Raw genomic sequence first — 13,638 nt, 5'->3', positions numbered from 1 at the left:
ACCATTAGGAGGAGCTGGGAAGCAGGACTCACCCAGCAATCAGCACCTCTTTATGACCTGAATGCTGCTAACTGATGAATCAGGGAAGATGTGGATTCATGACACCCTCTCCAGTTATTTATTTGCTGCGTGGCACAGGATATAACAGTGATGCTTGGGTGCTTTGTTCACGCTGAGGATGCCAGAGGTTTTGAGGTGGGAAAAATCATTCTTTTCAAAGATGTTCATACACACCAGGCGTTGTGTCTGGGCAGTGATCCATCTTATCTTCAAATCTACCTCTGCCACCTTCCCCGCTGACACTGCACGTCACCTTCGTGCTGGGGTGGACAAGTCACTACTTGCTTCTCACTGAGATTCCCCTGGGGAACTGGGTACCTCCTTTCAGCACGTGAATTCAGGAGTTATAAGTGAATAAGAAGCAAATTCACCCCAGATTTCCTCAATACAGACACCCCAGTGCAGCCATCTCTGGGGATGGCCTCTGATCTTCTGCTTCAAGTTGCATCATCTGTCCCAGAAAGAAATCCAGCCCTGACTTAGTTGCATGTAACGGAGGCTCCACCGTGTTGTAATAAAAGCTGCTTCAGTGGTTAATTACCCTCTTATTTCAAAATATGTGTGGATTTGGGAAGCTTTTGTAAGCCCTGGTGTCTTCAGGAAGGGCTCAGGTCTCCTAGGTATACTCCCGTTTGCAAAATTGCCACCCTAAAGTGTCCTATTCAGCCAATTCTTTAACTAAATAATGAAGTAAACTAGCTAGAAGAAGTGTGATTTGATAATGAAATTATTTTTTATAATAAAACAGTAGTTGGGGAAAAGTTGAGAAGCAGCTCGAGTTTAGCCCCTGAAAACAAGGCAGCATCAGCTTGCTGCGTGATTTTTGGTAAAAGCAGTCGTATTGGGTTCTTTAACCAGCTCTGCAAGGGAGGTTGTACGGATCAGTCCCTGCCCTGGGAAAAACAGGGTTAGGATTGGGGTGTGTGCGCCTGCGCAGGGAACCTGCCTTGGGGCACCACGGATGATTTCAGACGGCATTTCCACCCGCAATTCCAACCTTTCCAGCTCACGCTCCTCTGCCCTCCCTCCCTGCCCCTGCCCATTTGGGTGCACACATATAAACCCTCCAGCCAAGATGTTTCCTTGGGGGGCCGGGGAGGTTTGCCCGGGGGGCGTGCATGGCTCTGGGCTCATCCCAACGCTCTCCCTAGAGACGGAGCCAGGGTTGCTCCTGGCGGCTGCTCCGGGTGAGCTCACACCGTGGGCACTCCTGCAGAGCTAGAGCGGCCGGGCAGGTTACTGCTCCGGCTTTGCTAGAAACCTTGGAGCTCCCGACGCCTCAAGCCCTGCTGGTCCGGCTCAAGGAAACCCAGGTAAGCCAGGCTGGGATGGAATGGGAGCAGAGCACTCTGGTTGCGGCTTCGGTTTTTCGGATCCCTTTTTCTTCTTCTGTCTCGTGTCTCCTCCATCCCTTCACCACACCTTGGCTGATGTCTGTTCAGCCAGGAGATGGGATTTACCACCTACAGAAAGAGTTGTCAGGCATTGGAACCGGCTGCACAGGGCAGCGGTGGAGTCGCCACCCCTAGAGGGGTTTAAAAGGCATTTAGACGAGGTTCTTAGGGACATGGGTTAGTGCAAGAGCTGGGTTAACAGTTGGACTCAATGATCTTAAATGTCTTTTCCAACTAAAATTATTCTATGAGTCTCTCTTGGGCACGATTCTTTTTTTACCTTACACAACCACTTGTGTTGCTGTGAAAGTGCAATGCAGAGCAGCGGGGATCGGGAGAGAATCACTGCGGAGTGAATGGGCACATGGAAGCCCAAGATCACAGAGAGCAGATCCCAAACCTATCTGCCTGCCCATCTCTTTTGGTTTGCTTCTGTAGCTGTGATCTCATCTGCTTTGGGGAACCAGCCAGCCTGGATTAAAGGGAGGGCATCATTAACCTGCCATTGTAAAAGAGCGGTGGAGGTTTATCCACAAGTGAGTTTATCTGGTTGGAGTAGGTTGTAGAAGAGCTTGTTGGTATTAGTGCTACACTCCTGTGTTTTCTCCCTTTGAACTTCTTCTTGGGAAGAGAAGCAGTGGAAGCTGTGGTGGCTTCACATCACTGCACACCTCCAGTAACCGCTGAACTCCATGCGGTTGCTCAGCTGAGACCAATGTAAACAGGGACTTGACTGTTTCTCCACAAGCACAAGATAAATTGATGAGTGGTTTTAAGATAAACTTCCCTTCCCTGCACTAGACTCAAAGCTGAATGGATTCTCAAAGCTCTGTCTTCTATCAATGCTTTGGGAGCTCAGAGATGCTGCTGAAGTGTCCGGTGTCACCCCAGTACCTGCTCATTCTGCAGAGCTAGAGAAGCATCCAGGGGTGTAACTGCTCAGCTCCGGGGAATTTCTGTGGCTCTTGTGCACCAAACACGCAGCCGCCAGGGTTTGAACAGTGCTTCCAAACACCCCTAAGGTGGACATCCATCCATCAGCTTCTGAAATAGCTCCAGAGTCTCAAGGACCTCTAACAAAATATGTCAAATAGGAAATCTGATCAGAAGTTTTATTTTTTCAAACGAGATTAGATTAGATTAGATTAGATTAGATTAGATTAGATTAGGTTAGTTTTTTGTCTAGAATCCCACCTGTAAACGGGGGGACCTGGCAGTGGAGAGTCCACTCGGTGCCTTTCGCTGGAGAGCAGGACGGAGCTCACACGGGAGCACACGCAACGTGCAATCACCACCACCTCCCAGCGCCTCTGCCCTGCGCCCCAGGACTCAGGTAATAGCCAGGCTCTGTGCTGGGCTCCAGGCTGAGCTTGCATAAGCCCAGCTCCAGCCCTCAGGAAGATGCTGAGAAAGGACTAAGTAGAACCGAGCCAATGAGCAATAAACCTGGCAAAGTTGTCCACTCCCAAAAGGTAGTTCACAGCCTACACAGTACAGGGAAGCCTTCTTGGCAGAAAGATCTGAGTCATAAAGTGAAGAGAAGGGAGAAGACAGGGTGACAAGGACGGGGCTGGAATGGGGACGCACCGTATGGCAGCAACGATCCCTGATCAGAGACGTTAATACCGAGGATGGGGCTGTGGTGACTATTCCCAGGCTTGAGGTCAAGAACATTTCCTAGGGTGATTTGGGGAGACAGAAAGGAATATTCTGCAATATGATATATACCGGGAAGAGGATGAGACTCTCGTAGCAGGGTAAGGATGTTGTGCTGGAGGTGCAACGTGTGTGTGCAAGGGGCAGGCAGAGCGCACGTCTCCCCTTTCCCTTCCCTTTTGCAAAACTAACCCGCTCCTCTCCCTTTTGCAAAGGTGGCCCAACGATGCCGAACATATTTTCCTACCAGAGCGCCGAAATCGACTGGTGCGAAGGCAACTTCGAGCGCTCGGCGATCATCGCCGAGTACTACAACACCGTGAGTGTGGGCGCAGGGGGCAGAAAGGGCTCCTCGAGCCACTTTGGGGAGACGAGACGCAACGCAACAACCTTGTTTTCCCTCCTCCTGCTTGCTCCTTTGAACTGCCTGGCGTTGGCGGGCTCTGGTGCGGGGAACTTTTTCTGAGCTTCAGGTACACCATGAGAATTTTATTGCTTATAACAGGCTCATAAAACCAGCTGGGGTCAGGGGTCCCTGTGGCACATGTGGGGCTGAGTTCCCAACGAGAAAGCCCTGGCAGTGATCCTTAGCCCAGATTCGCGCGATCCTGTTCTACCAGTCCTGCCGCTCTCCTGCCAACTGGGGTAAGTCTCGCACAGGGCTCATGTATTCCAGCTGAACGTACAGGAGCGGCAAAGCGAGAGGCAGCGCTTGCATGAACCGTGGCGGGCAGGCTGGGAATCCGGAACCCAAGGCAGAGGAAAATTTCACCTCCTGTGATCCTGTGTGATCCATCCCGTGTCAGGCCCGTGAACGCAGCCCCATATCTGTCCGCGGGGGACTCAGTACCTCCGTTGCTTCCCCAAAAATAAGACAGGGTATTCTACAATTTTCGCTCCAAAAATCGATTACTTTTTTTACATGTATAGCTGCCCGAACACTATTTAAATTGACTTTTTAAATGAACTGTAAGTAGGGCTTATTTTTGTAGTAGATCTTATATTTCAAGCATCCTCAAAAATCCTGAGGGCTTATTTTCAGGGAAAACAGGGTAACCAGTTGTTGCAAGGACGTCCTTCCACCTCGATGCAATTACAGGCTGGCAGGGGTGTGAGGCTTTACAACCTTCCAAAGGTCTTGTTTACAACTTTTAGCAATTACTGTTGAACACTAGCAGTTCTTGTTCTCATGGAAATGCCTCTTCCTCTATTTTTTAAAGCATTTCCTGCATTTAATAAATTGCCTATAATAACGATGATTCCCCTCACCTGTGTCCCGCAGCTCTAATTGCCCAGAGGAGGGAAGTTCAGGCTGTGTATAGTCACTTTTTTTTTGAGACAATTAAATGAAGATCTGCCAGTCCAGAGCAAATCCCGCTTCCCTCTGGCACCAGCTGGATGTGTTGTGCTGTTGCCTGTTTGCAGGTGAGCTCTGAGCTGCAGAACCAGCCAGGAGCTGCACAAACCACTCCGACTCACATCAGCATTTCAAATGGAGCTCCGGTGATTTGAAGCGTCACTGGCAGCACTGGAGAGGGGCTGATTTCCACACAAGTCTGAAAGTGGTGTTTTAAATCAGAATTCATTCTAGGAGATAAACTCGCCTTGAAATAATTATATCAATATTGACTTCAGCATCGATTTGCCAGAGTTTTGGACTAGCTGGGGATCCAGCCAGCTCCTTACCCAAGGCTCCTGCACCACTAAATCAGCAGGGCTTCCCAATGGAGCATCCTCTTCAACGCCTTCTTGCCAGCGCTGCCCGGGGCTCGAGCAGGGCAGTTTTGTGCTGCTGAGATTTGCTCCGAGCCAGTCGCGCTCTCTCTCAGGTCTGCTTGGGTTGGATGCTTTTTATTAGGAATAAGCACCAAGGGTATGAGCGAAGAATGTAAACAGCATTTTTAAGTACCTAATAATACACGGTGGCTAGTGATTGGTTGCGGTTTAGCAACTAAGCGCTGACTATTTATAGTGACTCAGTGACCCAGAAATGTGTTGTCTTCTGGCTGCTCGTAGGAGAACAGCGTTGTGCTACACAAGGGCCATCAGCCAGGAGCTTCTTTCTCCTCTCATTTCTTTCCTGAAATGACTGATCCAGGATGCTGGTAACAACACCTGAATCCTCAGCAGCCTCTCTGGCAAAGCAGCAGGAGCTCTGACACCACAAATGCTCAACTGCAGGTGCAAGTTACCTAGATAAGCCCAGGGAAACACTTTCAGAGCGTCTTGGTCTCGGCATCGCTCTTGCCTGCCCAGAAATCCCGTGCAGGAGCCCAGCAGCTCCTCGCACAGAACTCTGCGAACACCAGACAAACAGCTGTTTCCTGCCCCAAAGCACTGGCGCGACATCGCGGTGTCGGGACACGCAGCCTCGTCCTCTGCCGCGCAAGTCGGGCTGTTCTGAACTTGCTCTACAGGTCTGCAGAGCCTGGGAGGCGTTTGCTCCTGTCCTCGGCCCTGTGGGCTCCTCTGTCAGCTAAAGCTGCTTCACAAGCTTTTCAGTGACTGAATGCTCTCCAGCGAGTCTTGCACAAATCTCCTTTCACTGCAGAAAGCGCCTGTCTGGAGTAAAGACGAGCACACGCCTTGGCTGCTCTTGCTGCGCTCGCAAGCTCTGTAAACCAGCATCTCCCGCCCCGATCCGTATCTGCGACCTAGAATCACAGAATGATTTCGGTTGGAAGAGACCCTCAGGATCACCGAGTTCAACCATAACGTAACTCTGGCACTGCCCCATGTCCCTGAGAACCTCGTCTAAACGCCTCTTAAACCCCTCCAGGGATGGTGACTCCACCGCTGCCCTGGGCAGCCTGTTGCGATGCCCGGCAGCCCTTTCCGTGACAACCCACTTCTTAATGGGAGCACTGGGTACAAAACCCTCCTAACCACATTTGAGATGGAGCTTACCCCATCCTAAAGGGAAGAGATAAGACGACACTCACAAATCAGGGCTTAGATCCAACCCCGTGCCCCCCACAGACACGGTTTTGTAGCATTTCTCCCCTAAGCTGTGAGTTTGGTTGCCCTGCAAGGAGTCAGTTTATCTTTTCGACTCTGGCACAATTCCCCTGATCATCCCTCCCCTCTGCTATCTGATCTTGCACATCTCATGATGAATGAATGAAGCGATGACAGTGCTGTCATGTAATTAATGGCATTGTTGCAATGCCCACTGCAGCAGGGATTCAGCAACCTCTGAGCCCCGTGTTTCCTCACCGCGACGTGCGTGCTGGCACTTGCATGCTGCTGCCTTTTCTGCAAGCGTTCTCTCTCTTGGTGCTATCCCTGCTTGTCTTCCAAAAGCCTCTTTAACCATTTCACAGGAAAAGAAATGTTCGCAACACAGTTGTTACTTTAACACAGGGTTTGGTTTCTCGATCGTTTCCGAACAGTTTGACCTCAAGTGTGCAAGCGGGACCAGCGCTTCTCTTTTCAGAGCTGGAGTGGGAACAGGCCTGGATTTGGCTCTAAGCACCTATAGAAAACCAATACACTTGGCCTGAGAATTACTGTTAATTGGAGCATCAACTCATTCCATGAAAGCCTTAGTGAAATGCAAGATTAATCTCCAGGTATTAAAGGGCATAGAGACTTTACATTAGGCGTGAATTATGTTTCCCTCTGGAATATGAGAGGGTGTGTTTAACATCTATGACAACATCGCTGTGATTTGCAGCCCTGTTACCATAAAGTTAAATCCCAGGGGCTGTCGCAAGCCAAGCGTCGATCTTGCAGTTTTCCTGGTGCGTGAGGGGTGAGGCCCCGGCTGTGGGGTCAGATTCCAGGCTGGGGGTCCGGGGCAGCATCTTCACCTGGAAGATGAAAGGAAAAGGAGTGTCAAGGTGAGATAGAAGTCACCCTGGTGACTTCCCAAATGACATTTTCACTGATGGCTCTGCCATGCTCTTCCAGAGCCCTGTCTGGCAGGTAAAACACGGTGCCACAGTCGCAACCTCTCATGAGCAAGAAAGATTTTTCACGGTGGAGACTGAGCTTCTCCAATAGACCCCTTTACTGAGCTTGGAAAATCAGGTGAAAAAGCCGGTAAGAACCTATAGAGGGTTAAGGACTATTTCAAGCTTCATTCCTGCATAGCCGCAGGGTGGAGCGGGCCTGATCCAGCAGACAGGTCCAGGCTTCGGGCACTTGCTGATCCTCCCAGCTCCCACATTTTGCCCATCAGCATCTTCTGTTCTCCAAAAAGCACCAGCAACCAGCCAGGCGGCAGCAACAGGCTGAGCCCCAGCGCCACCCGCTCCTCCCCTGACACATGGGAGCCTGTCGATACAGCAATTCCGCAGAGCTGGAAATCGGGGCAGAATAATTTCGCTGCATTAAATCGCTAGGTGTGCTTAAAGGAGGTTTGTGACTTCACGTAATTACCAGTGTCCAGAAATACCTCCCCGCTCGGGGCCATGTGGCTTCGCACCTGACACTGCAGCACGTCACCTCCATCCTGCCCCTTCCCACCCGCCCACGTCCTGCTCGTCCTGCTGCTCCCACCGCACCCGCTCCCCGGTAACGATGGTTTTCCACCCAGCCCAGCCGGCTGCTGGCCAAAAAGGGCAGAAGCCATCCAGGGAGATTTTTGGCAGGTCTGGGTTGACCGGAGAGGGAGACAGCTGCGAGCAGAAGGGGTTTGGAAGCTTGCTTGAAGACACCGGGCAGCTGATGCTAAACCATCACCCAAAAGGGGCCCAGTTCCAGCCTGGCATCTTGAGAAATGCGTGTGCCCTGTGCCAAGAGCAACATCTGCCTCCACACGATGTTTTCCACTAGAGACCGGTGTCCTCTTCACACGTGGAGACACTGAGAGCACATGGTAGGACGGGACTTGCCCGAGATCATGCAATAAGCTGAACGTGCCTTTTGTTTTTCAGATCAGCAATGTGGGCTTCTTCGCCCTTTCTCCTGCCCTGCTCTACCTGAACCGGCAGTACCGTCAGCAACGCCCCGTGCCCTTGTACATCATCTCTGGCCTCCTCCTCTGTGTAGGTGGGTGCCAAGGCTGCGAGAAGACCAGACAGGTTGCCAGAGTACCCAACTGCTCACTTGTGGTGCCTTTGGAGGCTGGTTCTTGGTGGCCGGGGGTGGGTTGGGGTGGGAGATCCACCAGCCAGGTCTGTGGGCAGCCCGCAGCCCGTGCTGGCTGTGGATGCACAGCGGCCAGCCCAGGAAATCCCGCCGTGCTGGGCGACTGACTCGCTCAGGCCTCCGTGAGTACCACGGTCCATGTCCTGCCCTTCAGGAAGCTTCCCAGGCCACACGGGCTTGCACAAGGACAGAACTTTGCTGACACGAGTTGTCCTTGCTCCTTGCAGGTCTCTTCTCCGTGTACTTCCACATGACCCTGAGCTATGTGGGACAACTCTTAGACGAGCTCTCCATCCTCTGGACGCTGGCTGTGGCCTATTCCTTTTGGTTACCAAAAACTTACTTCCCCAGGTGCATCAAGAGCAGGTATGACCCCGAGGGACACTGGGTTGCAGGCTATGAGAGGAGAGTGGGGACAATGACATTGGTGCGTGTGACCCACAGATCCCTCCCCAAGTGCCCAGCCAGCTCCCCTGCAAGGGGTCAGCACAACATTTATTGCAGTTTGTTTTGGGACCAGATTCTCCACCAGGCAGTGGTGAAGGGGAAGAGCTGTGCTGGGCTCCTGTCTACTGGAGCTGCTTGTCTTTGCGAAGCTCAGAGGGAACTTTGCATGGAAAACATCAAAATGAATTAGGAAACCAAATGTTCCCGAGCACTGCTATTCAATTACCCATGCTGACAAACTGCTACAGCTTCTCTTGCCATCCACAGAGAGCTTTCACTGAAGGGTTTCCTGCAGGACAAGCTGGTCTGAGTTAACACCCCGCATTTCTAAGGCTGTTTGTAGGAGGGTGGCTGTGCTGGAGGAGCTCAGCAGAGGGGATGGGGAGACTGTGTGAGATGGAACCCAGCAAGGCTTTGCTCCAAGGATGGTCCCACTGTGGTCGGTTTGCCCCCTGAGCCAGCCCAGTCAGAGGCCTTGCAAAGCTTTGCTCCCAGTCTGCTCTTCCCATGCTGGGGTCACCAGGAGTTCACTGGGGAGAGGGAAGGGGCTTGGGAAGGGATTTGCATGTGAAAGGCGCCGCTGAGCCCCATTGTTGTTCACTCAGCCCAAATCTCCATGTTTGCCCCGCTCAAGCCCCCGCTGCCGAGACTCCTGCTCTGCAGCCCTTCCCTCTGCAGAGCTCCCGATGCTTCTGCTTCCCAGCGCTCATCCCTGGCAGCACCGTCAAACTGCACGAGTTACCTCCCCAGCTGCGTTCCCCGCTCTGGCATGGACTAACAGGGCGGATTTTGGCAAAGCACAGATCTAAACAGGTACCTCAGCCTTCCTGGCAGGACTAACTGCAGAGGCTGAGGTTGGCCATGTGCAAATTTGGTTGGACTCGATGATCTTCAGGGTCTCTTCCAACTAAAATGATTCTGTGATTATATTGTTCTAAACAGACTGGAGTTTCTGGAGCAGGGTTTCCTCTCTCAGGCAATGAGCAGGACTTCTCCCATCCTTAGCACAGGATCATCATAGAACAGTTTGTGTTGGAAGGGATCTTTAAAGACAATAAGTTCTACCCCCCTGCCCTGGGCAGGGACACCTTCCACTAGACCAGGTTGCTCAGACCCCGTCCAGCCTGGCCTGGGGTGTCTCCAGGGATGGTTCATCCACCACCTCTCTGGCCAACCTGGGCCAGGCTCTTGCCACCCTCAGGGCCAACAATTTTTTCCTCATATCTAAACTAAATCTCCCCTCTTTCAGTTTAAACCATTACCCCTTGTCCTATCATTATACGTCCTTGTAAAAAGTCCCTCTCCAGCCCTCCTGCGCATCCCCGCAAGGCACTGGAAGGCTGCTATAAGGTCTCCCTCGAGCCTTCTCCAGGCTGAGAACCCTTCCATACATCATCCTTCCACACTTTGCACCTTGGGGGCACTGACACTCTCCCATCTCCCTATAGGAAGCATTTCTTCTGGTTGACCGGTATCACCACCGTGGTCAGTACCTTGATGTCCTTTGTCAAACCTGCTGTCAATGCCTATGCACTCAACTGCATCGCCTTCCACCTGCTCTACCTGATGTGGCGGGAGCTCAAAAAGTAAGGAGGGAGCTGAGGGGGGTTATCTGTGGGTCCATTGCCTGCTCCTGGTAGGATCACACATGGCCAAGATGCTGCACGACGGTGAATTGAGCCCAAGTCTTCATCAGCCACATGTTGGACTATCAACTGGGAATTGGGGGAGATTTGCGAACCGGTGTGGGTTGGGAGAACCCACCGGGATCTGGGGAGAAAGGCAGGAGAGCCTTGGTATCTCCTGGCATCATCCTCACCCACAGAAAGTCAGAAAGCCCCTTCTCCAGAGCTACACTTCTCCAGCTCTGATGAATACTCTCCAGAAGAAACTCCCTGGGTTTTGCCCTGTTGCATTTGCATTTGCAGACAGCAACCAGCCCTCTTTAAAACCCCCTTTCCTTGCAACGCAATCCTCCACTTCCTCTCTCTTGCTGTGTCTTCCAGGTGCAACGACAAGAGGGTTCACCGCATGGCCGCGGTCATGGTGTTGTGGTGGGTGCTGGCCATCAGCAGCTGGATCAGTGACCGGTGGCTCTGCGGGCTCTGGCAGGCCATCGGCTTCCCCTACCTCCACAGCTTCTGGTAAGGGCTCCAGCGTGAAGGCAGGTACCCCAGTCCAAACATTTCAGGAGCTAAAGAACTACAGTGAAGGAGAGACGACAGCAGGGATATGATACTCGAGCAGGGAGCAGCTGCATCTCTCCCTTTTCTCTGTTGCTATTGATGCTGCTCCTTGCGCTGGCCCCAGCCCAAGGATTTAATCCTAATCACTGCTTGCTATCCCTGACCTCCTCTGCACCAGCCAAATGGTGTTTTGCAAGTGAAATTGTTCCAAAAGTCCCTCCAGGTAAGAGACGTGCTTTCCAAGGGCTGCTTTTGCTCTCAGGAAGCTGCGTGAAGTGCGATGTTCTTTGAGTTATTTTAACAGCCAAAGTGAAAGACAGTGATTTTCTTGGGAAAGACATTTCGGTGCCTGGTCAAGTGCAGCTGTAAGTGCTGCACACACCGCACGTTCTCAGATTCATCCTCACAAACCACTGGGATGACTGGGATGGACACCCAGCGCTGCTGGGCCAGGCCAGGCAAGGTGGAACGGGTACTTTGGGTTTAAGTCTCCCACATCATCCCTTCTCCTCCACCCAAGGAACTGACTCCCCAGCTCACAGAGCTCTCCTAGGAGTTCCCCATGGGCAGGACCCGCACTCCCTGCAACCCTCATGTATTTTGGCATTGGGACTTTGCCTGTCATTGCCGTACCCCCGGCTCAAGCCTTGCGGTGGCAATGCCAGCTGCAGGAGGACTAGATGGAATCACCCTTGTCCAATACATTTTTTTGGTTTCCTCGCCAGGCATGTGCTGATAGCCATATCCCTCCTGTACTGCTTCCCATTGGTCATCTACTTTGACGTCAGGCACGAGATGCCGTCGTTTAAGCCCAAACTGGGATACTGGCCCAGTGACTCATGGCCTGTCGTGGTGCCGTACATCGCCCTGGAGGAACCCCTCAAGCAGTGCTAGAGCCGGGTGCCCTCCGGTATCCTGTGGGTATCCCTCGGGTATCCCTTGAGTATCCCTTGGGTATCCCTTGGGCACGGGGTGCACGACATCTGCACGGGGAAGACCTCAGCTGCGCGCTGCTCCTCGGACAAGGGCAATGTGGCTATCGGATGGGTAGGGAGCAGCCGAGGCCTCGGGACACCGGGCATGAAGAAGCGTGGGAGCCCACAGGTGCCTTGGAAGACTCTGCCCAGGCTGGTGTCCAGGGAACTGAAGATCCCCCAGCAGATCCTCACCGAGAAGGGGCAATGGTGCTTTTTCTGTGTCTTGTGCATTGGCCAAGTGGCAGCACCCCTTGCTGAAAAGGGCACAGCGGAGAACACAGAAGCCAAACTGGTAACAGCTGGGTTTTTTGGGGGGTGCTCTAATTATTACTATTAATTTTATTTATTGATGTATGTGGTCTTGCTCAGGAGAGCTGTGCATTAAAGCTATGGACACTGATTTGCGCTGAGCCCCTTTTTTTCCCCCAACCACATCACATCCCCTGTTATGTCCCAGTCATTCCCACAGACAGGGTGGCCAAAGCTCCCTTTGATCATAAAGAGCTGTTTCTAAAGAGAAACAGCTGTTTCTCCTGGGTGACAGCCCAAAAGAGGTTCTGCTGTCCCAGATCCTGGGGTGCTCTACCCCTTCTTCATCTCTCAGTGCCCCTTGTTCCTCCCCAGCTCTGACAGTCCTCCGTGGCCATTTGGAGACTCCTCTGCTCTCCAAAAGGGCTGACTGGTGACAGAGAGTGAGGTCAGGAGCCAATACGTTAAATTAACACATTGGTACATTTGCAAGAGCAAAGAGAAGATGTAGAGCCTTGGAGAAAGACCACTCTCGTGCCATGGGTACAAAGCAACACCTTCCACGGTGTCACGGTGAAGGATTTGCTCTCGTGGTGACAGGACACACTTCTGTTCTCCGAGTCTTGCTGTGTTACCGTGACAAGGTGAACCATGGCGTGGGTCTGGGTCCTCTCCCAGCCAGTGGGGACTCTGGAGAGCATCAAAAGGGTGGCAGAGTGGCTGAGATTGGCCAGGACAAGGTAACATCACCCACGGACCATGGGCTTTTTGGGCCCCTGTGAGTAAAGCAGAACAGAACTCTGGGCTCAGCGCCGGAGGCAGAAGGCTCTGGGCATCCTGACACGCAGCGTGGCCACTGCTGTCCCGTGGGTCCCTCTGCAATGGTCCCCAGAGCCACTAGATGGCAAATGTGGCTCATGAACCCCGAGCAATATTTCATCTCGGGGAAGCTACGCCTTGCGCAAGGACTGAAGCCCCTAGGCCTGGTCCCCCTGCCCTCTCCATCCCCGGCACCGGGGTCAGACACCTCTCCACCAGCACGGTCACCAATGAGGCACCTGCACAAGGTGCAGGACAAGGTGGACTTGGAGCCCCAGCCTTTGCATGCCCTCGTCTCCCCTTGCCAGGGCCCATCTCCTCCTCTGTTCGCCTCTTTGTCTCTCCGCATGCCATCGCTCCCGCCTCTCCCCACACCACCCCATCTCCTTTTCACTGACCCTCCCCGTTCCGCTCTCTCTCGCTCTCTCCCCCCGCCTCACCCCTTCCCCAGCCCATCACATTCTTCTACAGCCTATTAATAACTTCTGGGCAATTGCACCGGGTCCCCGCTGGGCTCGGCCCCTCGGCCGGCGCTGCCCCGCGCAGCCACTGAACGCGCCGACAGCAAGTTCAAAAGTGCAAGCGGGGCTTTCACAGCCCCTCTCCCCGTCAGGGGGTGGAGGAGGCCGCTCGCAAAGAAAAGCCGCGTTGCCAGGGAGCCTGGCACAGGAAAAAGGGGTCACCTTCGCCTCCGACGGGACGGGTGGAGATGGACAGGCGCTAGCAGCCCCGGGTCGGAGGTGCTGAGATGCAGGG

The 13,638-nt window shown here is 53.0% G+C and overlaps 1 protein-coding gene across 1 annotated transcript; it reads left to right on the top strand.

Moving 5' to 3' along the window:
- Nucleotides 1-3,336: 3,336 nt before the first annotated feature.
- ACER1 (alkaline ceramidase 1) lies at nt 3,337-11,731 on the top strand (the record flags this gene model as incomplete). Its single annotated transcript, XM_082072039.1, has 6 exons — nt 3,337-3,429; nt 7,991-8,105; nt 8,432-8,570; nt 10,100-10,237; nt 10,658-10,795; nt 11,563-11,731. The coding sequence occupies 6 exons, from the start codon at nt 3,337-3,339 to the stop codon at nt 11,729-11,731; spliced, it is 792 nt and encodes a 263-aa protein (XP_081928165.1).
- Between the last annotated feature and the right edge of the window lie 1,907 nt (nt 11,732-13,638).

The sequence above is a fragment of the Streptopelia decaocto genome (assembly GCF_964273445.1).
Source record: "Streptopelia decaocto genome assembly, chromosome: 24".
Taxonomy (NCBI): domain Eukaryota; kingdom Metazoa; phylum Chordata; class Aves; order Columbiformes; family Columbidae; genus Streptopelia; species Streptopelia decaocto.
This window is presented reverse-complemented; position numbering and strand designations above follow the sequence as displayed.